This window comes from Pituophis catenifer, unplaced genomic scaffold, assembly GCF_029215685.1.
Source record: "Pituophis catenifer annectens isolate HBS135680 unplaced genomic scaffold, rPitCat1.0.hap2 SCAF_1, whole genome shotgun sequence".
NCBI lineage: Eukaryota > Metazoa > Chordata > Lepidosauria > Squamata > Colubridae > Pituophis > Pituophis catenifer.
In genome coordinates, this window is record NW_027256881.1 from 32,340,002 (window position 1) to 32,364,119 (window position 24,118).

Below are 24,118 nucleotides of genomic sequence, written 5' to 3' on the forward strand. Positions count from 1 at the left end.
TATCTAAAATTTATCAAACATTTATCTAAAATTTATCTAATCTAATTTAGATTCTTCTAATGCTTCACTGATATCAAACAATGATAATAAATGGTTATTATAAAATATTTTCTATTTTGATATTAATGTTTCAAAACTGAATCTATGTATATATTATTTTAAATCTTATATGCCATAATCATTTTAGAATATGTGACCTCTCTGGTACTGAATTGTGGAATTAGGAATATGCAAAAGTTGTCCATTATCAAACTACTTCCAAGTCTTGCTTTTCTGGAAACTGCCAAATCCCAGTAAAAGCATAGAAGAGGAAGAAGTGCAGGATAGTCTAGACTAGAGCAGGAGTCCCCAACCTCCAGTTCGTGGACCGTCACTGGACCATGCCATGCCAGAAACCAGGTCACACAAACAAGCAAAGCCCCATCTGCGGGATGCAGGCAGCACACAAAACTATGTGCCCTCCGGTCCACGGAAAAACCTCTCTCCACGGACTAGAGTGAAATGAAATATCTCAGAGTTCTCCAGAGCAGTTCATTTCCACATTAATTAATTTTGCACACTCCTTGTTGAATATTTAATCTAATTTTTATTAAATACAGGAGTAAATGTGAAACTGGATCCAACAATAATATTAAATTGCCACAAGATTTGTAAGCTAATATTAACTATTACTGTATAATTGGAAGGGGAAGGAGAATGTCTTAATATGGAGAAAATATTGCTTTTGAAGGACTCAAAAATTACTTATCTATCTATCTATCTATCTATCTATCTATCTATCTATCTATCTATCTATCTATCTTATCTATCAAATTAATCAAAGCCAGAATCTATAATGAAGTTTTATATAACTGGTTTTTCGAAGGGAAAACATTGACTCATTAGAGCTGTACATCTGCAGGGAGGATAGACTGAGGAGCTGTTAGAGAATAATGAAGTATGTGAATAATGTATATAAATCTTCTCAACCTGTGGTATTAATTAGGGATTCAACTGTTAATGAGCAAGTACACATGTTTCACTATTACTTAAAATAAGTAAGAAATTTTTTTTAAAGGCAGCTTCAGGAGAAAGCAATAATCAGGAACAGAGATTTAGAGAATCCAGAATTTATACACTTTCTTTGTCTTGTGTGTTTGCTGTCAAGCTCTTTTTCAGATTTGAAGTACTTTGATGTAACGGGATGAAATCAGGAGAGCAGAGGGAAGGAATTTAGCAATATTTCAATCCATTCTTGATCACTGCTTTATTTTTATCATTTTAGTGAACTTATTATGACTTGCTGGTGCAGTTTCCTTTAATTATTAACTGGAATGTAATATTTTATTTGTAAATAAAATATTTCTGTTTTGTTTTTAGTGAGGAAAAGACTGAACAGTTGCTGGATTGTAAGCAAGAATTTGAACAGAATGAAACTGAATTAAAGAGGCTTCAACAAGAGGTTTGTGAACCATGGGTTAGACTGTTTTGTTGAATTGAAAAGTACTTGCTTGTGTTTATCAGTTCTATTAATGATACATGTTTCAAGCAGTGGGTCTTAATTAAGCAGATTTCAACTAAATAATGGCCATAGGATCTTAAACTTAAAATCATAACATTACTGGTATTGACCAGTGTATTTGTTATTTTCTGGTTTTGTTTTTTGTTTTAGAAATCTTTCATTTAAAGATTTAAAACTTAGCAAATCAATTTAACTTCAGGAAGGAGGCGTCTATTGAATGCAGCTTCCATCCGCTTTTATTTATTCCTTTGGAAGAGTTTAGAAAAGAGTGACCTGACATTGTTCTATACACATTCTTTTTGTCTATAAGATCATTTTCTATGTTATATTTTTCCTCATTATCACAACTAATATAATATTTTAAGAATAAACATATTTGAACTCTAAAAGAAAACATTCTAATTTATTAGATATTTGAATTGCCCAATTCAAGGAACAGATAATATAGCTAAATGAATAATACATTAAGGAAAACATAATTTTCAACATTATATAAGTAATTTATATTTAATAACTACCAATATTTTTCATCATGTATGAATTTTTATTTATTTATTTGTCATATTTAAGAACCACCCATCTCCTTTACAGAGAGGCTGTGGGAATTAAGGTTCCTAGTTATAGGGTTTCTATGAAATTTATTCTATAAGAATAAAATCAATGTTCAACATATCAATATTAATGATTTTGAAAAGATGGTTACAAAAATGAATGCAATGATGTTGTTGTTAGAAAGAAAAATGCTTATACAAATCCACATATATTGTGCTACTTATTGATTTTGTATTCTGAATAAATGCTAATGTTTACTAGTTTTCCTTTTCCATGCACACTAATATCTGTGTGATTTTCATGTTAATAGATAATATTATTCTTGTCTTCTGCACAATAATTTTTTTCATAAACACTAACATATATTTTGACTTATTTGCTAGAATATGAGTTTACTATCGGATGCCCGATCTGCCAGAGTGTATCGGGATGAACTTGATGTTCTCAGAGAGAAGGCAATCCGGGTTGACAAGCTTGAAAGTGAACTCAGCCGATATAAAGAAAGGCTACATGATATTGAATTCTACAAGGCTAGAATAGAGGTAATTAGAAATTTTTGGTTATATGTATGTTTATTTTTTTTACTGATTTATGTTTCTTACATGAATCAAGGTATTATTTGATTAGAATTCTGTGTTTGTGCTGATCTTGTTTTATGTTACAGGTCTAAAAAAATATGCAACCTCCTATTAGTAAAGAAAGGAGGAAGGGAAAAAGGAAAAAATGTAAAAAAAAAAAAGAAGAAGAAAAGCAGAAAAAATGTAGGAAAAAATAGCTTCTCCCTTCATTAAGACAAGTACAAGCATTTTCAGTAACTGAACATCTCTAATATTTCAGTCAAAAGTCTAATTCTATATCTCTTCTTTTATCTATGAGCAAATAGATCTTTGTCATTCAACTTTAATCAGAAAAAGTTCATTTTAACAGTGGAGTATCAGAAATAACAATGCATATATTTTAACTTTTTAAAATTTTTCATATTTTCTTTCTTTACACAGTACCTTGAATTTTCTCAAAAAATACAAAGCAAAAAATTCTTCTTGCCATGTCTTATTTGTCTATGTCTATAAACAAATCTTTTAAAACCTCATCATTTAATCAAGAAAAACTCCATTGGGAGCTACCAGATGAAACATATTAAAACATTCTAAAATTGACATTCTAATCACCCCTTTGCTGCTTATTCCAAATAAAAAAGCTTTTCTTTAAGTTTTAAATTTACATAAAACATCTTTCACTGCAGAATGAAGGAAAATCACCGGTGTAATGAAACTTGTCCTTATGAAAGGTTTTAATATCCCAAAAGCAATTTACAAGCCATTTCTAGTAAAGGTGATTAAGACAGGAAGTGGGTAAATCTAGCATCCTTTTGAAGGCTCCAAACCACCACGTGAACAAAGTTGACTGTCCTGGCTTCCAAAGCTCTAAAACCTGCTGAAGACCATAGTTTTACAGTCTTACCACAAGGAGCACCTATAAGGAGCATTCTGGGCAATCCCAAATTTTCCCATTAATCTGGAGAGGAGTTCAGGAAGTCAATTCATTCACTCCCTCCACTTTCTGCCATAGTCATCAACTTTACTAAAAGTGTAGTGGTTTTCAGTCTTATCATTATTTCCCCAGGGTCAACTATAAATCAGATTTCAGAGGATACTGTTAATGTACCATGCATTTAAAGCAGGGAGTATGTTTGTTCTATAGTTATTATCAATTACTTTTCACATTTCCTTATTTATTTATTTTACTTGTGGGAATTTTGGAGTTCAATTTTTAAATATGGTTCTCTAAAATCAAAGAAGTATTGGATTAGTTTTGCCTCTAGATTTAGAATTATGTGCTTAGTACCGTATTTTTCGGAGTATAAGACGCACTGGAGTATAAGATGCACCTACCTTTTTTGGTGAGGAAAAGAAGAAAAAGAAATCTCACTCTGCCTCTGAGCAATTTTGCCTCGTTACAGCAAACAGCCTGCTTTACTTTCATTTTCGTTTTCAGAATAGCTTGATTAGCACAAGGAAAAAAAAAACTGCTCCAGCAATTTACCTCTTTGCAGCAAACAGCAGAGCCCTGCGCAAAACAGCTGAGAGCAAATCAGCTGAGAGTCGGGAGGCCGATCCAATCAACTTGTGCTAATTAGGCTGGGCTGAAGCTGAAAGGAGCTGTTTTTTCTTGCTGTTTGCTTGCAAGGAGGTAACTGCTGCGAGGCAGAGGCCAAAGGGTGGGGGCCAGTGGGTGGGCGGGGCTACATTTGGTGTATAAGACACACCTAAATTTTGACCCCCTTTTAGGGGGGGAAAGGTGCGTCTTATACACTGAAAAATACGGTATTTTATTCTGTCACATGTATTTTTTCTTAAATAGTTACGTTAATTTATGTAAAATATAACAAGTAGTTCTTACATTTTGTTTGGTGTGTGCCATTTTAATTTTTTTTACTACTTTATTTCTTATTTGATTGTCAGTTTCATATTTCTCACATTACTGTAGGAACTAAAAGAAGATAATCAAGTATTACTGGAAACAAAAACAATGTTGGAAGATCAGTTAGAGGGAACCCGAGCCCGTTCTGATAAATTGCATGAATTGGAAAAGGAGAATCTGCAATTAAAAGCTAAACTCCACGATATGGAGATGGTGAGCATACAGGATGGGATAGAAAAAGTCATTTTTTAAGAACAAAATTACAGCTAGTCTTTAATTGCCAATGGTAATTGGGACTGGGAACTCCATCACTAAGCAATGGGGTCATAAGGCATGCCATCACTGACTGCACCAATTTATGACAGCAGTTCCCATAGTTTGGGTTGTTATTGTTAGGCTAATCTTGTGCAGTTGCAGCATTCCATGGTCCTGTTACTTCCTGCTGGCTTCCCCATTGACTTTCCTTGTGGGAACCAGAAGTGTAAGTTACAAATGGTGATCACAAGACTGCAATATGCTGTGATTTTGTAATTGTGACCTAGTTGTCAACCACCTGAGTGGCAATCAATGACTGCAGGAATGCTGCAACAGCCACAACTATAAGGATTTGTTGTAGGTCCGCTTTGTTCAGTGCCATTGTAACTTCAAAAATATCCTGAATGAGTGGGTATTACCCAAAGAAATTCACATATTCACTTACTGAACGAATGGACATATTATGAATCTGCTTATTTTGCCTGCTCATAGCTTTTTTGGTGTGTTTTTATCTTAAATAAATGACACATTGTAACCTGCTTGATTATTTAATGTTTATATAATTAAAATTAAAGAATATTTGTGTTTAAAAGTATAACCATCAAAGAAGGAAAATGATCATTCATATGTCTTTTATCTTTTATTTTATCTTTTATCTTTTGGCTGTTCACCGCCCTGAGTCCTTCGGGAGAAGGGCGGTATAGAAATTTAATAAAATAAAATAAATAAAATAAATAAAATGTCTTCATTTATTTGCAGTAATTTATATATCAAATATTAATGTTTTTATTGTTAGTTTTGTAGCTGTAACTTTCAGAGAAATCATTTTTTTAAAAAAATGCCAACCTTTGTTAGATGAAAATATGATATAGATAGTTCTGAGGTTGCAATCATTCATTCAGCAACCAAAGTTACAGTGCCACTGAATGAGAGGGATATGTGACTAGTTTTCAGAGTTCCAGCTGTCACATCCCTCATAGTCATTCAATCATTCATGATCCAGTCACTCAGTATCGGTAACCTGATTGTGATTTCTGATACTTCCTGACATTTGCTAGAGTTTTTTCCCCACTTTTTGTCCGCTTGTGCTTCAGAGACCCTGCACCCAGCACAATCCCACAGCACTTTTGCCCCTGCCCCTGCTGTAGAGCCCAGCCCATTTGCATTGCCCTGCCACACTCTTAGCTTCAGCTCTTATCCGCTGGCCTGATTACTTGGGACTCTCGCCTCTTCCTGCTGAAGAACTAACACCACACGGTCCTGGGGTTACAATGGCAATTGGGACTACTGGATTGCAGTTGCTAAGTAATGCAGTCGTGAGATGTCACACTTTATGACTGAATCAGTTAATGATGGATGTTTGGTCCAATTGCTGTCAGAACCTGAGGACTGCCTGCAGAAAAAAATAAAATAAAATGGCATTTAATGACTTAAAGACTAAAAGAATTGATGGAGAAAATAACCTTTATGGCTTCTTTCAAAATAATTTTTCTTTTCAAATAGCAAATAGAAAGTGATTTAAAAACCACCCTTTTAATGTTGCACAGGTAGTTCTCAACTTACAATCACAACTGAGTCCAAAATTTATGTTGCTGAGCAAGACAGTTGTTAGTTAATTTTGCCCCATTTTATGACCTTTCTTGCCACAGTGTTAAGTGAATCATGGCAGTTTTTAAATGAGTGAATCTAACTTAAAATTTGTTAAGTGAATCTTTCTTCCCCATTAACTTAGCTTGTCAGCAGGTTGCAAAAGTTGATCAGATGACATGACTCCAGGACACTGCTACTATCATAGATACATGCCAATTGTGCCAAGTGTCTGAATTTTGATCAAATTGCATGCTGCAATGGTCATAAATGTGAAAAACAATCAAGTTACTTTTTTTACTTCATTGAAACTTTGAACGGTCACTAAACAAATGTTGTAAATTGAGGACTACCTATAATATTATGAGTGGCTGAAGCTGACCTGAACTTCAGATTATGATTTTTTTCCATCTCTACCAAACTGGAAATACAACAGTGACCTGTTTGATTGAACTACGTAACATTTTATAAATACTAATATTTAAACCATTTAAATAGTTTTGTAATGTTTAGGGTGTTTTCCTAATGTCATAATTCCTTATATTTTACAGGTAGTCCTCAACTTGCAACAATTAATTTAGTGATCATTCAATGTTACAACGGCACTTAGGACAGCTTTTCATTTACAACCTTTACAGCATCCCCATAATCATGTGATCAAAATTCAGACACTTGGCAACTGTTTCATATTAATGACTTTTGCTGTATCCCAAGGTCATGTGATCACCTTTTGTGACCTTCTGACAAGCAAAGTTAATTGGGAAATCATATTTACTTAACAAACGTGCTACTAAGTTAACAACTGCAGTGATTCACTTAACAACTGTGGCAAGAAAAGTCATTAAATGGGGCAAAACTCACTTAACAAATGTCTCACTTAACAACAGAAATTTTGGTTTCCATTATGGTCTGAAGTTGAGGACTATCTGTAGAAACATTGTATGTATGCATTAGATTTACTTATGTTGTTTTTGTGCTGCCGATAACTTGTAGTTTCACTAATAAAAGTAGAAGATTCAGGTAGTAGCATTAGGCTAAAATTTGGTTACTGAAACATGTGGTTGCCTTTCAAGAGGAGGTTTTAAAGAAAGTTTATATGAAACTATTTTTTAAGGAACGTGATATGGATCGGAAGAAAATTGAGGAACTTATGGAGGAAAATATGTCACTAGAAATGGCTCAGAAGCAAAGTATGGATGAATCACTACATTTGGGCTGGGAACTTGAACAGATAAACAGATCATCAGAAATTTCTGAAGGTAGCTAAAGTTATACTTATTTGTTGTACAGATAGTATATGAGCAGTTTTAACATTCAGATTCTTTAAAGACTGGTTCAAATATTGGTCAATTTTCTTTCAGGGGACTCAAATACATAGCTATTTGAAAAAAGTAATATCCAGACTGGTTCGTTCAGAGGAATATTTGCTGCCTGCTAGTTTTGGTTGTTATTAGCATTTTTTATTTTATTTATTATTATTATTATTTTCAATTTTTATATCTGCCCATCTTGAACAAATGCCTCTAAACAATATTTTTTCAAATGTGAAATGCAATGGAATCCAAGAAAGTGAATGCAGGCAATCTCACAGCAAATTAAATGAAGTTTCCAATTGTACATTATTGATCTTGTTTAGCTTGTAAAGCTATTTCTGAAAATGCTTTACGGAGGGTTTATTAAGTAGAAGTAGTGCATTATCCAAAAAAGAGAAATGTCTCAATCTATTTTAATTTTCACTGTATATATATTGACCTCCATGTTGTCACGTCTGAAGAGTAATTTGTATATTTTACTCCACAGAATTAAGCAAAATTCTGCACATTCTTGATTTTGTATAAACTTGCAGCTTCAGACTATCAATAGATAGTCTCATATTAATATTTGTCATTCAGGATAATCTTCATAATTATATTTTTATTAATAAAAAGTTGTGATGCTTGGTCCATACTTTTGAGGTTCAATTTCAGGTTGGGAAAAACATTTATTAAAGTAATTATTTAGGTTTAGTATTTATATTTGTTTTTGAAAAAAGAAAACAGTAGCTGAAGCTCTGTTCTTTTCTTTATACAGTTCTGCCCTTTCTAATTTTATATGAGTAGTAGTTTAGATAACAAAAGGGCAATTTATTCTTTTTATCTTCCATTTTAACTCAACAGTGCCACAGAAATCACTTGGTCATGAAGTGAATGAACTAACATCAAGTAGATTATTGAAACTAGAAATGGAAAATCAAACGTTATTAAAAACAGTAGAAGAATTACAACATGCAATGAGTTCCGTAGAAGGCAATAACTCAAAACTAATGAAAATGGAAAGAGAAAATCAAAGGCTAAATAAAAAGGTATCAGTTATTTTATGATTCTGTTAGAAAGTTGTTACATACAAGTGATATTCTATAAATTTAGCTTTTGTCAAATATATCCAAAGAACAATGCTGCTACCATACTGCCTCTGCCCATTTCTGTTTATTCTATTGTATATAACAATACTCTAGTCAGTAGAAATCTGGTCAATTTTATTGGATGTCTTAGTGGAATAATATTTCATTTTTGCGAGGGAGGAATTTTAGTACTGATTCTTTTGTAAGTAAATGACATTCATTAGGACTTTCCATTAATATATAATTTTGGAGAGAAAATAGAGAAGAGAACACATGAGGTGTACAGGTGAATGAATGGAAGTGAAGGTAAGTAACAGAATCTGTAAATATTTGTTGTGATAGAGGCTTATAAGAACTGAATACAAAGAAGGTCCCAAAGTGAATGAGAGAGAAATTAAAAGTGAGATATGGATAAATAGAGCCCCAGTCAGTTTTTAATACTTGTGGGCATTGTAATCCTGGTCCTGTTATCCTGATCTCTCTCTTTAAAATTCTCTTTTTAATCTAATTTAATCTAATCTTTTTGCTACATCTTATGGAAAGAAGTATAATTTTTAAGCAGAAAAATATAAGTATGTTTGCTTTTTTCCTATATCAAATTTTAATGTGATAATAAAAATACAAAAGATTTTATGTAAAGCAATCCTTTATGTTTTTGTTTTTTTAAGTAGTGTATATTGAAACGTTTGACAGTTTCTGTTGGAAGACTCCTTGAGGACCTTTTCTTAATGAAGGAATAACCTATGGCACAAAATCTTGGATGCAATTTTTCTTCTATTAATATTTCATTTCTGATAGACTTTTGATATAGGAAAATATTATTTAATCTGTCCCTTCAAAAAGCTATATGCTTTCATTTAAAAATTTCACTTCATAATTTAAATTTGATTAATTTCTCTACAGCTGGAAGGACTGAAGAATGAATTTATTGAAGAGAAACAGAGTCATCAGAGTAGTCAGAATCTTTGCAAAGATCTCATGAAAGAGAAAGCACAGCTTGAAAAAACAATTGAAACTTTGAGAGAAAATTCAGAGAGACAGGTACATAATATACACAGATATTTGTTTTATTGAGGTTTGTGCATTTAAATAATAAGGATTATATTCTCTGGTATTTTTATAAAATATACTTAATCTAACAGAAACTGTCATAAGTAGAAGAGAATGATTTTTGTACAACTTCTTGTCTCTATAATATCAGCGATCAACAACATTCTATATTTTCAGAATTCAAGAACAAAAACAAATATTGTTCCCTAAACCTCACAATATTGCAAAATCTTCTAAGATTGTGGCAAACTCATTCTGAAATGTCATGAATGATTACAATTCTTCCTTGAGATTTCTTTCATGTTTTTAAAAAATTAAATAAATCCTTAAAATAATTTGAGAGAGTTTTGGATTATAAATACCACTAGTTGTTGCAATCCTGTATGCTATAGTTTCAAGAAATCAGCAGATATTTCATTGGTCTTAGATTTCTATCAGCAATATTAATCATATATTTTAGAAAATTATATAAAATAAGTGAATATTGATCTAGTTTTCCTACTGTGGTTTTTATATGAATAGTTTTGATTTCTTTTTATTATTTATATGTCTTTGTGTTTAAATCTCAAATTGTCAGTTTCCTGAGAACTAGCCTTTTCCATATAGTACACAAGAAGGCAAGAGATAGAAACCATATGCATTAATGATTAGCCTTTCTATGAGCTGGCAACCCTTCTCTTTGATATCAGATTAACTAGAATACATGTATATTCTTTGAAGAAACAAATGATTTAATTTGTTCTAAAGTGGGAGGCAATCTGTCCAGAAAATTTGCTTACTATACCTAAAGAGTGTGACTATTGGGTTTTTCTTCAAACAGAATAGTTCAAGCCTTTTTTCTTAACTAATTTACGAAATAATTTGAGTTGATGATATAATTAACTTTATTTGCCTAATGTTTTTATCCAGATTTTTTCTTTTTTTCTTTTTTTGCAAAATGTAAAGAGTTAAAGAGTAAGCCAAACTCTTATAATTTTTGATAAAAAAAAGTCCTCTTTCCAATATTTTAGCTCTCTGACATTCATTCTTTATGAAAGAGAAACCTTCCTGTTGATTAAACTGATAAAATGCTTAAGGAAAAACTCCACTGGTTTCTTGAAATGCCTGCCCTCTACAGATTTGAAAATGAAATGTTTGAATTGAAATAGGTATAGGGTAATAAAATAATATATTTACCTCACTGCAGGTCAAAACTTAGTTTTATAATTTAGACTGTAAAAGGCATCCTTTCAAATCTTAACTCTTAGAACTCTTATATTAACTAAATACAAAATACCCATAGCTGATTTAAACTGTTTTTTTCATTTCAATGAATTAGATTAAAATCCTGGAACAGGAAATTGATCACTTGAATCAAACTGTAACTTCACTTCGACAGCGTTCACAAATCAGTGCTGAAGCAAGAGTAAAAGATATTGAAAAGGAGAATAAAATTCTCCATGAATCTATCAAGGAGACAAGCAGCAAACTGAGTAAAATAGAATTTGAAAAGAAGCAAATGAAAAAAGAGTTAGAACATTATAAAGAAAGGGGAGAAAGAGTGGATGAGCTGGAGAAAGAAGTTCATCATCTTGAAAAAGAAAATGAACTATTACAGAAAAGAATTACTAATTTAAAAATTACATGTGAAAAAATTGATTCTTTAGAACAAGAGAATTCCAGTCTAGATGTTGAAAACAGAAAGCTGAAAAAGACTTTAGATAGTCTGAAAAATCTCAGCTTTCAATTAGAGTCCTTGGAGAAAGAGAATGCACAACTTGATGAAGAAAACTTAGAACTCAGAAGATCTGTTGAATCTTTGAAGAGTACCAACATTAAGATGGCTCAGTTAGAACTAGAAAATAAAGAACTGGAAAGTGAGAAAGGCCAGCTACAGAAGAGCCTGGATCTTATGAAAACATCCTTTAAAAAGACAGAACGTTTAGAAGTGAGTTATCAAGGCTTGGATACAGAAAATCAAAGGTTGCAGAAAACCCTAGAAAACAATAACAAAAAGATTCAACATCTAGAAAGTGAATTACAAGAACTGGAGTCAGAAAATCAAACCCTGCAAAAAAATCTTGAGGAACTCAAAATCTCCAGTAAACGTTTAGAAAAATTAGAAAAAGAGAATAAACTTTTGGAGCAAGAGACAACCCAGCTAGAAAAAGATAAGAAACAGCTGGAGAAAGAGAATAAAAGGCTCAGGCAACAAGCAGATGTTATGGATAGCACACTAGAAGAAAATAATATGAAAATAGGTCACCTGGAAAAAGAGAACAAGTCACTCTTTAAAGAAATTGGTTTATGTAAAGAAGCATCTATTCGTCTAAAAGAAGTGGAAAAGGAAAATAAAGAGCTTGTAAAAAGAGCTACCATTGACAAAAAAACACTCGTCACATTACGTGAGGTAATGTTCATTATTTCATGATATGCTCTCAGAAAGAGGAACGTAGCTGTAATGTGTTAGTTATATATGATGTTATTTCCACAATAATTTACTAATCAGAAATTATTTGTATTTTAATTTATTTAGACTGTTAAAAGCTCTTTATAAACTCAGATTCAGAAATATTGTTTAAATCTTTTGAGACTCTAAGTTTGTACTATTTTATGGGTTTCCATATATTATATAAATATTTTTTCTTTAATTAGATGTGTCAATTCTCTGAGTACTTGTACTTTGGTTCTTTCCACACCATAGCTACTTATTGCTATTAGGCATTTCTTGAAAGGATTTTTTTAATGGAATAAATTGACACCTAACTATATTTCTTTCATATAGCAATCACTTTCTCCAAGACTCTTTTGTGACATATATATGTTGTCTCCCTTCAAAATTAATAGCTTCCTCCAAGCTTTTTCAGGTTTCTTATTGCTTCCTAACATTGTGCACTTAGTTAATTGACAAAGAGGGTATGCAACTTTGTTTTATCCTGAAGTCATAGCTATTTTGCTATAAAACAATAATAGAAACAGTGAAAATTATATTGTAATCTATTCTGATCGACATTACAAAAAAGCTACTTAATTGTGAGACCAATTAATCAAACATCATCCTGCTGTGCTTAATAAAAAGAAATAATGGAGTTAGTTTTTTTAAACAATATATTGAATTAAAACACAGTGGCATTAGAAAACCATACTGGTGATTTTTTTGTCCGTAGTGAACAGGATTTTTGTTGTTGTTGTTCAGTTGCTAAATTGAGCCAGATTCTTTACGACCCTATGGACCATAACATGCCACCCCCAATCCCCATTGTCTCCCGATGTTTGCCCAAATTCATATTAATTGCTTCAGTGACACTATCTAATCATCTCATCCTCCGCGATTCTCTTCTTCTTTTGCCTACAATCTTTCCCAATATCAGGGTCTTTTCCAATAAGTCCTTGTTTCTCCTTAGGTGGCCAAAATAATTGAGCTTCAGCTTCAGTAACTGTCCTTCCAAAGTGAAAAGGATAGTACTGCAATATCCTTGATTTCATTTGAAATAAATTATTTTTTAAAGTTAGTTCTATCTAATATAAACTGAATTCATTTGGAATTCTCCATGTATAAAGAAGTTTGGGTTATTTTGAAAACATGAACTAGGTTTTTATTTTAAAGGAACATATAGGAATACAGTACAAGGAAAACTAGAAAACAACGATTTAGCATAGGCATAGTTTAGATTAGCAGTCCCCAACCTTAGCAGCTTAGTGGCTTAGCAGCCCAGCTGGGAGGGAGGAGAGGGGAACTCAACTTGCAAAAGCAACGGGCTGGCGTGCATGCACACAAGTGCTTGCTGGCAGGCTGCTCACACAATTTGAGCTCCATGCGCGCACTCTGACCAGCCACTTGTGCGGCCCAATTCCAAATAGGCCATGGCCCAGGGGTTGGGAACTCCTGATCTATTAGATCTCAATGTTGTACTGTAATAGGAGAGAGAGGGAGGGAGAGGGAGAGGGAGAGGGAGAGAGAAATGAAGGTGATTTGAAAGACTCTTTTCTGTATCCATCTCCAAATTTGACAGATTTTGTACTGTTTAAACTCCTGTGAGTTGTACAGGAGCCTTTCTAGGAATCACTTTCTGAAAAACTGTGCCTCTTTTGTTATAACTTGTAACAAATAGTCAGTCCATTCTTTTGTTTTAAGGATTTGGTGAATGAAAAACTGAAGACACAGCAGATGAATAATGACTTAGAAAAACTTACACATGAACTTGAAAAGATAGGTTTAAACAAGGAACGTCTCTTACATGACGAGCAGAGTACTGATGACAGGTATGAATATGTAAAAGACATTCTGGATTAGATTGATGGAAACTCTCCATGATATTTCTACCCTGTTGTTTTTTTAAGGTTCTATTGCTCACATATCTTGCTGAGAAAATAGGCACTTCTTTCAGTCACCTTCTTATATTTTTATCATAAGAACTGCTGCACGTTAATAAAGAAATGAAGTTGCTCTGTGGTGTTTGTGCAGGGTAATGAAAAATGTATCACATTTTTTAAAATGGTGATGGTTTTAGAAATTTAGATTCTGGAGCTTAGTAATAAGAAAATTGTTTTCAGATAATATCTTTCAGGCAGAAGAAGCACAACCTCTGAAAATAATTTTGATTATCCTTAGCTTGCAATATCTGCAAATGTAATACCAGTGGCGTACAAACATTTGTATGTATATCCTTTACTTGAAAGATATACCTGTGAAAATAGGGAAAAGGTTATTAAGAAAGGCAGAATTTCAGCTTCTGACTAGCTCTTCTGTCAATTGAGAGTAATAATTGGTCCTATAGTCGGTTATTAGCAGTGATTAACATAATGATCATGGGAGATTTAGTATATTTTATCTCTAAGTTAAACAGCTTTATATTTTATATCTTGCAACAACTTTCAATATGGAGCTTTAAAGAAAATACCAGTGGTTTTCCTATTTTAAAATATATCTTCTGTTATTTGTTCCATCCATAGCTCTTAACAACTGTAGAATTAGGTCAGAGAGAAGTGTGGGGAAAGCAAATTTAGTGATTGGATCAGAAGACAAATAAAGTGGAATGAGGAAATTTATTTAAGACTGAATGGTTTATATTGTCAGGTTAAATAGGATCCATGCTAATATGAAATTTTAAGCATTTTTCCTCCAAGTGTAATTACAGTGTATTGTTTAGGAGAATAGAAGACAATTTACTAACATTTAAATAGTAGATTTATATAGTAATTTATGGTAGATAAGACATTTGTACCATGGTTGCATTTTTTACAATGTATCAATTTTATTTCTGGTATAAATATCTACAAATACATGTATTCTATTACTTATATACAGCAATGCTCTCTCCAAAGCCATGATTCACAGTTTATAACTGTCAGATGCAAAACAATCAAACAAAATGTTAGACATCATAAAGCAATTGTTGCCTTGAAAACAAACAAAATACAGTAATCAAACTGTAATATATAGTACAAAAAAAGGCCAACAATATTAAAACCAGAACAGATTAAAAGCAGCACCACTGTGGAATATGAAATATGAAAATAGGTATTCATATTTCTATAATACTGGGACTGTGACTAAAAAAATTATTGGCCCTACTAGATTCAGGTCTAGCTTTGAACACATGCATACTCTTGACATCTGGGAACAATGTTTTTTTTCACACAGATAAATGTTCCAAAACTGTCAGGTTAGCATTTTCAAATTCATTAAGTTGGCATAAAGGTTATGAATTATTTAAAGTGAATTACTGATAATGAGAACTTCATTAAAATTGTTTCATTAAACAGTAAGTACAAACTTTTGGAGTCAAGGTTAGAGTCCACATTGAAGAAATCACTTGAAATAAAAGAAGAAAAAATTGCTGCTTTGGAAGCTCGATTAGAAGAATCAACAAATCTCAATCGACAGCTGCGCCAAGAGCTTAAGATAGTAAGTTAAAACATGTTCCCATCTGTCTTGCGATATAACAGCAACTTATTTTTAAATTCATAAAAAGTTTACACTTATTAAACTGCAAATTCATAAATTAAAAATGTCTCCTATTTACAAACACTGCTAATTTGAAAGCAAAAGAGTTGTTAAAATACAGTTTTCACAACCTGTACTTTTCCACTGTTAAACTGTTCCTTTTTTTCAGAATAGGAAAGAGGGAGAATAGCTGTTAAGTCTTAGCTCACTAAAATGCCTTTCACTATACTCTTTCTGCCTCTCTTGCAAGGGTTTCACTCTACTTGATTGACTCTGCCAATTACTCTAAAAATGATGGATAGTATTAATTTTTGCATCATACTATTTCTATTTGTATTAATATTAATTCTTGAATTTTATAGATCATTTAAAATATAGTTTAAAAGTTATTGAGTCATAAGAATATTTAAATGTATAGTTCTTTTGTGTGCTTGGAAGCCAAATTCTATCTTTGTTCAGTAGGGCTTACTCCAAATAGTGGGTATAGGATTGTAGTCTGAACATGCTTTGATCTGTATGGTACTTGATGAATCATAAATGAAATAATGGAATAATTAACAATGCAATCATTAGAAAAAATATTGATATGGGCTAAGGAAATTCTAAATATTTGCATGCAGTATTTTCTACAACAAGAAGTAGTGACAAGAAGTGTTTAATCTTATTCTCAGCATTTCTATAATAATGTGACAGATCTCCAGATCAGGTTGTTATTTGCATTTTTATCCTGTTTATTTTTGCAGTTCACAGCAAAGATGCTGTTATAGAAATAAAGACAATTAATAATTTTCCTGCTGCCTTAATACTGATCAGATTATTGGACTAGAACTGGGGAGACCTAGGTTCAAGTCTCCATTCAATCAGTTTACCCTGACTTCAGTAGTGGGTTTCAATTTTGGTCGGTACCAGTTCGGTTGCAGGCATGTGTGATGCTTTGTGCATGCGCAGAGACGTGCGGGTGGGTGGAGCCTCCCACTGCTGCCGTTACTGGTTCACCCAATCCAGGGCAAACTGGTAGAACCCACCACTGCCTGACTTACAACCTAACCTTCAACTGGTTTTTATGAAGTTAAAAGTATATAGTTTTTTGAGGGAAAATATAGTAGAAATGTAATAAATAAATAATGAAATCCTATATTAAAATTTGAACTAATTTATCTTTAGGTGAAAAAGAATTATGAAGCCCTCAAGCAAAGACAAGAGGAGGAGAAAATGGTACAGAGTTATTCTTCAAAACTTGATGAAGAAAGTCAGCCTGTCACTAAATGGGAAAGAGATAATCAGGAAACTACTAGAGAACTTTTGAAGGTTAAAGATAGATTAATTGAAGTTGAAAGAAATGTAAGTAAATCATTTGCTTTACTAGAAACTGTTAAACATTTCATGGTTTTTGTGGATCTTACACAGGTGATATGTTTGTACAGACTACATATTAAAATCTTCTAGAGCTGTGTGGGCTTTGTTTAATTTGTTTTTAATTAGATGCAGGCCTACAGTGTGCATGCCCCAAGCATAGTTCCCTCCTATTCTTCCACTTCTCTTTTGACTACTGCATAAGCGGTATGCGTTCCTCTGAATTTTTCTTCCAAATTCACCAGTCTTTCCTCTATATTACAGCCTTTCACATTTCTCAAACATTCTTTGTAAATTCTCAGGTGTTATCCCAGCAGATTGGTCAATCAACAATTCTTTCTTTCCCTTCTTTAGCTAGTAGTAGCCATCTTTATCATAGTTTATAGTCCAAAATGAAGAAACATAAAAAAGAAGAAATTTATATTTTCTTCTTTCTTCAGTATTCTGCAGTCCATGTCCTTTCACAATCATCCTTTTTTGTCCTTAAAAGAGTCCATCAATCAGAACCCTAGCAAAACACTTCCCCATGGAAGTATGTAGTATTTAATTAATTTAAAGGAAATTTATATAAAGAAAATCCATTAAAACACTTCTGATCCCTTTGTCCATTAAAAAAATAAAATAATCCCAACTCTTAATTTTGCTTTATGCTGCAAATTAATTTTTAAATTCTTGTAGTTTTCCTTTTTTTTTAATTTCCCCTGTTAGTTGCATCACTGGCCATACGAATGTTCACCGGGTGGTTCAGTGCTTCAGTGCTTCAAAGATCACTTAATAGTCTTTAAATAATTATAGTCCAAAATTTTTAGAAAGTGGGATTTGGTCAGACTCGGTGTCAATTAAGGGCTCTACTGAGCTTCAGGCATGATGTTCCTTTCCTAATCTCCCAACACTCTTTACTCATCAGGTTGCTGCAGAGTTCGTCTGGGTCCTGCAGGCCTCCTAGTGAGAAGCAGCCTTATGGAGCATACAATTTCTTCATCTTGTTCTGCTCCAGAGAAGCTGGCCAGAAAAAAAGACTGCGGAACTGTTGCTAAGATTGGAACAGGCTGGTTGCAGTTCCAGCCTTGGCAACATTTCTGCACTTTTTTTCCTTCTAGAATAACAGAGTTGGAAGGGACCTTGGAGGTCTTCTAGTCCAACTCCCTGCTCAAGCAAGAGACCCTACACCATTTCAGACAAAAATGATTGTCCAATCTCTTTTTAAAAACCTCCAGTGTTGGAGCACTCACAACTTCTGGAGGCAAGTCATTCCACTGATTGATTATTTATTCTAATTATCAAGAAATTTCTCCTTAGTTCTAGGTTGGTTCTCTCCTTGATTAGTTTCCATGCATTCAATTGAATCTGATTTTCAGAGACTGCCCAGACAAGTCCCTGCAGTTTTGTGGCAAGGTTTTTCAGACGTGGTTTGCCATTCCTTTCCTTCCTAGAGTTAAGAGAAAGTGAATCACTCAAGGTCAGCCCAACTGGTTTTGTACCTAAGCTGGGAATAGAACTCATGATTTCCCAGTTTCTACCCTGATTCCTTAATCATTGGCTCTCAATTATATATTGTGTTGTTTAAATATGCCTCTATAGTTATAGATAGAAATGCGGGTTTTAACTTAAATATTATCTGTTTTTAAGTTATGCTTATATTTTGTGATTTTAACTTACTAATTTTGAAAATTCACCCATTTTGGAATATTTGATACAGAACTTTAAAAATGGTGATTTTTTGTTGTTGCTGTTTTACTGAAAAGGTACATGTATTTAATATGGTTTTTTTTTTTCATTCCTAAAGAATGCAACTCTGCAGGCAGAGAAGCAAGCCCTGAAAACGCAGCTAAAGCAACTTGAGACGCAGAATAATAATTTGCAAGCTCAGATAACAGCACTTCAAAGACAGACTGTTTCCTTACAGGAGCAAAATACAACCCTGCAAACTCAAAATGCGAAACTTCAGGTTCTGTTTTCATATATAAATATTTTGTCCATTCACAATCTACAGGTAGTCCTTGCTTACAGACTACTCGTTTAGTGACCAAAGTTACAATGGTGCTGAAAAAAATAACCTTACAGCCTGTTTTACTCTTTTACACATTAAAAGCAATGCAATCACATCAGCAGTGTAGGACTAGGAGCTGTGGGCATGCCATGCAAACGGATTACAGTACTTTCTTGAAATTTCTCTCCAATCTTTCTGATGTGCAGGCCTGCAGCTCCTAAACCCATGCTGCAGTGACATCCCATTGCTTTCAATACATACAGAGCAATAAGTAGGCATCTCAGTATTCCAAAGCATGGTTAGGAGACAAACAAAAGTTGAGCTGTGATTAGTTTTGTCTCTTTCCATCTAAAGCATAATCCTAATCACTTGATTTCCTACTTAGCAATTGTTTTGCTTTGTGGCAGAGTTGCAATCCCAATTAGAGTCATTAAGCAAAGACTATTTGCACACTTAATAGCGACAACCTTGCTTTTAACATAAGACATTTGATTGTATGTTTTTTTCTGTAAGTTCCATGTTATGCCAATGCAATTCTTTCTCCTTACTAATGATCTTTCCTGACCACAGAGTGGCTCTGCTCATTGAAATCTGACTTTATACTTCCATTCCACAGAATATGACATAGTCGTACTGTTTTCAGATCCTGTATGTCACCAGTCTTGTAATGGTTTGATAGGGTATTAATCTATCTAGGGTGTAAGATTCCAGATGCTGTTAGATACCTTTCCCCCCTAACTTCCTAATTTTCTGCAAGATATCTACTTATCTAACTTTTTTGTGTCTACTTGAGAGCAGTAGGAAGGCTGCTACATTTACCTGATGGTTTAAGTCCAGTTAAACAGACTTTTTCAATGATTTTTTCCTCCTTCCTTTCCAAAAATCTTCCCAGATGAGGAACATGTTTGGTCAGAATGGCTCTGTGGGCAGTGGAATGTAGAATCCAGAAGTTCTGCAAATGGTCTTCTTTTGCAGCCCTCTTCCTGTCTTTAAGAATTCTTCCAACAGAGTAATTGGAGGAAATAAGCTTGTGGGGTTGAGAAGACTTCTGCTATATTTGTTGACTTTGGCTTCTCTTCCTTTCTATAAATCATTTCTGTAAAGCAAATTAGATGTGAAATTGTTCTGTTGGCGAAATTCAGTCTTCTCAAATTTGGATCCATGATAGCTGAATATAGTAAGATTGATAGGCCAAAATAGCTGAAAAAAGATGGCAACGAAAAACATATTTTTCATACATTAAAAGGAGTCTGTTATACATTAACTAATTACATGTTTTTATACATTAACTAATTACACGTTTTTTCATTATAGGTGGAGAATTCAGCAATTAATTCCCAAAGCACATCACTTATGAACCAGAATGCACAGCTATTGATTCAACAATCAACCTTAGAAAATGAAAATGAATCCATAATAAAGGAACGGGAAGACTTGAGATCATTTTATGATTCTCTAATCAAAGATCATGAAAAATTGGAACAACTTCATGAGCGGCAAGCAGCTGAATATGAATCTCTCATTTCTAAACATGGAAATCTTAAATCTGTACATAAGAATCTTGAAGTAGAACATAAGGATTTAGAAGACAGGTAATTACATTGTGCTAAATATAGCTAAAGTTGGAAAACCATAGAATTGCTTACATTGATTTAGAAAATAAAATAAAATTTAATTTACTTTCTTAATTACAATTTTATATTTGAGAATAGTTATAATTTTATATTCACTTGACAGATACAGTCAATTACTTCAGCAAAAAGTACAATTAGAGGAATTGGAAAAAGGCCTCAAAGTGGAGCAAGAAAAGATGCTTCAGCAAAACAAGAAACATGAAATGGTAGCAGTGGAATATAAAAAACTTTGTGAAGAAAATGATAGGTGAGAAAGCAATACTAATGAATTACAAATAGTCCTTGACTTATAACTGCAATTGGGACCAGATTTTCAGTTGTAAAAGACGGGCCTAATTTTACAATCTTTTTTGTGGCGATTGTTAAGGCAACCCCTGTGCTCATTAAGTGAACGCCACTGTCATAAGGGCAAGCCCATTATTCTGAATGAACATTTATTGGCAAAAACTGGCAAAAATGCCAGAAATCAGAAAAAAAGTTGCAAATCACAATCATATGATCATAGGACACTGCAAGCAGTCATAAACGTGAGCCATTTGCAAGGTACCTGAAACGTGATCGCATGATTGGGGAATGGTGGCAAACATTCTACAACAGTCCCAAATGCTTTTACAAGTTGCTCCAGGTCCACTGTAATTTCAAACAATTGTTAAGGAACTGGTTAGCCAGTAAGTAAAAGACTACCTTAGACTCTGTGTATACAGTATATTGTATTATAGAGATTGAAATTGACCGTGATCATAACTGAAATACAGTGAAGTCTTCAGTTGATGTAATTGCTTCCATTGTTAAAACCAGTAGAAAGATAACTTTTCCTTGCCTTGAAATCAAGTTTATATATCAAAAATTGTTCTGAAGTTATTAAAATCAGTGAAGGAGATTTTGAGGAATAAAGGGGAATGGGAGAGGAGAAAAAAACAGGACATTTCCATTAGTACAGTATTGAATTTTACTTAGCACAGTGCAAAAGCATTGTTAAAACCTGAACATTGCAATCCATCTATAATATATATTCATAGAAATTCATCTTAGATATGAGGAAAATATTGTATATATAGAAAAAGGTTGTAGCATTAGTAATCATGCTTTGTTTTTGTTGTTTAGAACAATACTACATGCATACCTCATAGGGTTGTTTTATGGGAAAAATAGGAAGTAATATTAGGTATACTTGCTACCTTGAATTATTTATAAAAATAATAAATTTAAGATATATATAAACACCAATGTTTACAGACTCTTTGTGAAAGTAAATTTTATTGTAATATTATTTCATTTTTACCATTATTAATTACAGATTAAATCATACATATATACAACTTTTGAAAGAGAATGAAGTTCTTCAGGTTGATCACAAGAATTTAAAAACTTTACTAAACAGTTCTAAATTAGAGCAAACACGACTGGAGGCTGAATTTTCTAAACTTAAAGAACAATATCAACAACTGGATATTACTCATACAAAATTAAATAATCAGTGCGAGGTAATCAGTTTATATTATCCCTATCATGCTTTATTATAGTGAAATTAAATATATGGTATGTTTATATGGATTTGTGAGTAAATTAGAATTACAAATTTCATAATTTAATATTTTTAAATGATTTCTATGCTTCTTGGCTTTCATTTATTCTGTTTTAGGACTTCATGAGGACATTTGTGGGAGGACATAGTTTGAAACTTAATTAGGGACTGAATTTAGACTTTGATTCTGTTGGTAAAAGATTATTTTTGATGGTTGTTTTTTAATATTTTATCTGATCTTTGCTCTGAAGGCTTGGGAGCAAGTTAGAATAGAATGTGCTGGTGGTCTATCTGGATGGAATAGCAAAACTTGCCCACTCACCCCAGCATCAAAGATAGGACTTATTTGTAAAAGAGACTTCTAGTCCCAGAATCTACCTCATGGTGCCCTTATAATTTTTAAAAAAACCAAAAATTGATCTTGTGCATTTTTTACAAGATATTAAAAACTATAAAGAGCTTTAATACATTTTCCCTTATTGAATCAAATATTGAATTTATGTTTTACATAAAGAGTTAAGATTCCAACATTTGAAAATGCGTCTAATGCTGAATTTGTTAATTCATTCATCCCAGGAAAGTTGCAGATAATTTGATATTAAAACTTTAACTCGGTGTAGTGGTCTCTTGCCATTTCCCCCTCTTTTCTGTCTTTTGTCTTTCTCTTCAGCTTTCTGCATTTCTTCCTGTGTTTAAGGGCATAAAATGGATGTCACGATAGGTATAGCCAGAAAACAAGCAATGTTTGATAAACAAAAACAAAGAACATGTATTCTCTGATTCTTCTTCCATCTAAGTTGCAAGAGGGTGAATATAATTACACTAATCCTCTCTCTGACAGGAACATCTGTCTAGCAGGAGATTGTTAGTGGTGTGTGAAGAAACACTCAGTAAATAATTAAAATTAAGGCTAAAAAAAATAAAAGTGAAAGTTTGAATCCACAACTGTTGTAACAAGAACAGAGGAGAAGTGGAGAGTGTTAAACAGGGATTACTGAAAGAGATCATTGGTGGCTGCTTGGTGCAAGCAGCTCTTGGTGCTCAGGAAACAATTCCCTTGAGGGAAAGATAGTTCTACTAGAATAGAGGGAGAGAGAGATATACAGGTGAAGGGATCAGAGATGTAATAGCAATCTCATTCACAAGGTGACAGCTGCTTGGCTGTTTCAGAGAACAAGGGTCCTGGGGAAGGAGGACATCAGTCTAAGGAAGAGGGAAGCCTCCCAGAGTCTCTTGGGAGTTGGGCAGCATAGAAATGCGACAAAATAAATAAACAAACAAACAAACAAACAAACAAACAAACAAATCTCTCCCTTAGAAGAAACACAAAGTCCGAACAGGTTTCCTCTTGCATTGAAAATTCTCCCAGGATAATGGGAGATTTCTGGTGGTAGATTATTTGATCATTAGGAATTTAGATAGCTGTGTGTCTGGTGGTGACTACCTGGTGTCTGCTGCTGACTGCATGGTGATTTGTCTGCCTGTAGGAAGGTTGCAGGTACTATGCACTGTCTAGATAGGCTGCTAGATATTGCTGGAGAGGAGGCCGTTGTTGTGGGCACTAATGACATTCTTATAATATAGTTGGAAGTCCTGGAAACTAAATTTAGATGGCTAAGGTAGAAGCCAGAACCACCAGAGAAGCTGTCTCTGAAATGCTACCTCTTCCATGCACAGTACCAATTAGACAGGTAGAATTGGAATTCTCAATGTACAGATGAAATGTTGCTGCAGAAGGAGGATTTCCTCTTTATTAGGTATTGGATAAAGTTTTGGGAAAAGCCAGATCTGTATAGGAAGGACAGGTTCCATTTGAACAAATGGGACCAAAATGGCACAACAGGTGTTAAATAAATCTCTTAGGGAAGGAAATGAAAAGAATTATATCTGCCCTAAAGAGGAAATAACAGAAATAGGAGAGGATAAAAAGGAGAAAAACATCCT

At 33.2% G+C, this 24,118-nt stretch overlaps 1 protein-coding gene across 1 annotated transcript in view; it reads left to right on the top strand.

Annotated features, from left to right (window-relative positions):
• The window catches only part of CCDC88A (coiled-coil domain containing 88A), a 74,871-nt gene that overhangs the window by 34,180 nt on the left and 16,573 nt on the right, over positions 1 to 24,118 (top strand). The window contains exons 9-22 of the mRNA XM_070932234.1: positions 1,360 to 1,441; positions 2,437 to 2,595; positions 4,541 to 4,687; positions 7,431 to 7,575; positions 8,473 to 8,657; positions 9,600 to 9,737; positions 11,065 to 12,135; positions 13,861 to 13,988; positions 15,492 to 15,633; positions 16,837 to 17,013; positions 18,812 to 18,973; positions 20,330 to 20,607; positions 20,753 to 20,896; positions 21,947 to 22,133. Of these exons, the coding sequence (XP_070788335.1) occupies positions 1,360 to 1,441; positions 2,437 to 2,595; positions 4,541 to 4,687; positions 7,431 to 7,575; positions 8,473 to 8,657; positions 9,600 to 9,737; positions 11,065 to 12,135; positions 13,861 to 13,988; positions 15,492 to 15,633; positions 16,837 to 17,013; positions 18,812 to 18,973; positions 20,330 to 20,607; positions 20,753 to 20,896; positions 21,947 to 22,133 (3,145 nt within the window). The remainder of the gene's footprint in view (positions 1 to 1,359; positions 1,442 to 2,436; positions 2,596 to 4,540; positions 4,688 to 7,430; positions 7,576 to 8,472; positions 8,658 to 9,599; positions 9,738 to 11,064; positions 12,136 to 13,860; positions 13,989 to 15,491; positions 15,634 to 16,836; positions 17,014 to 18,811; positions 18,974 to 20,329; positions 20,608 to 20,752; positions 20,897 to 21,946; positions 22,134 to 24,118) is intronic.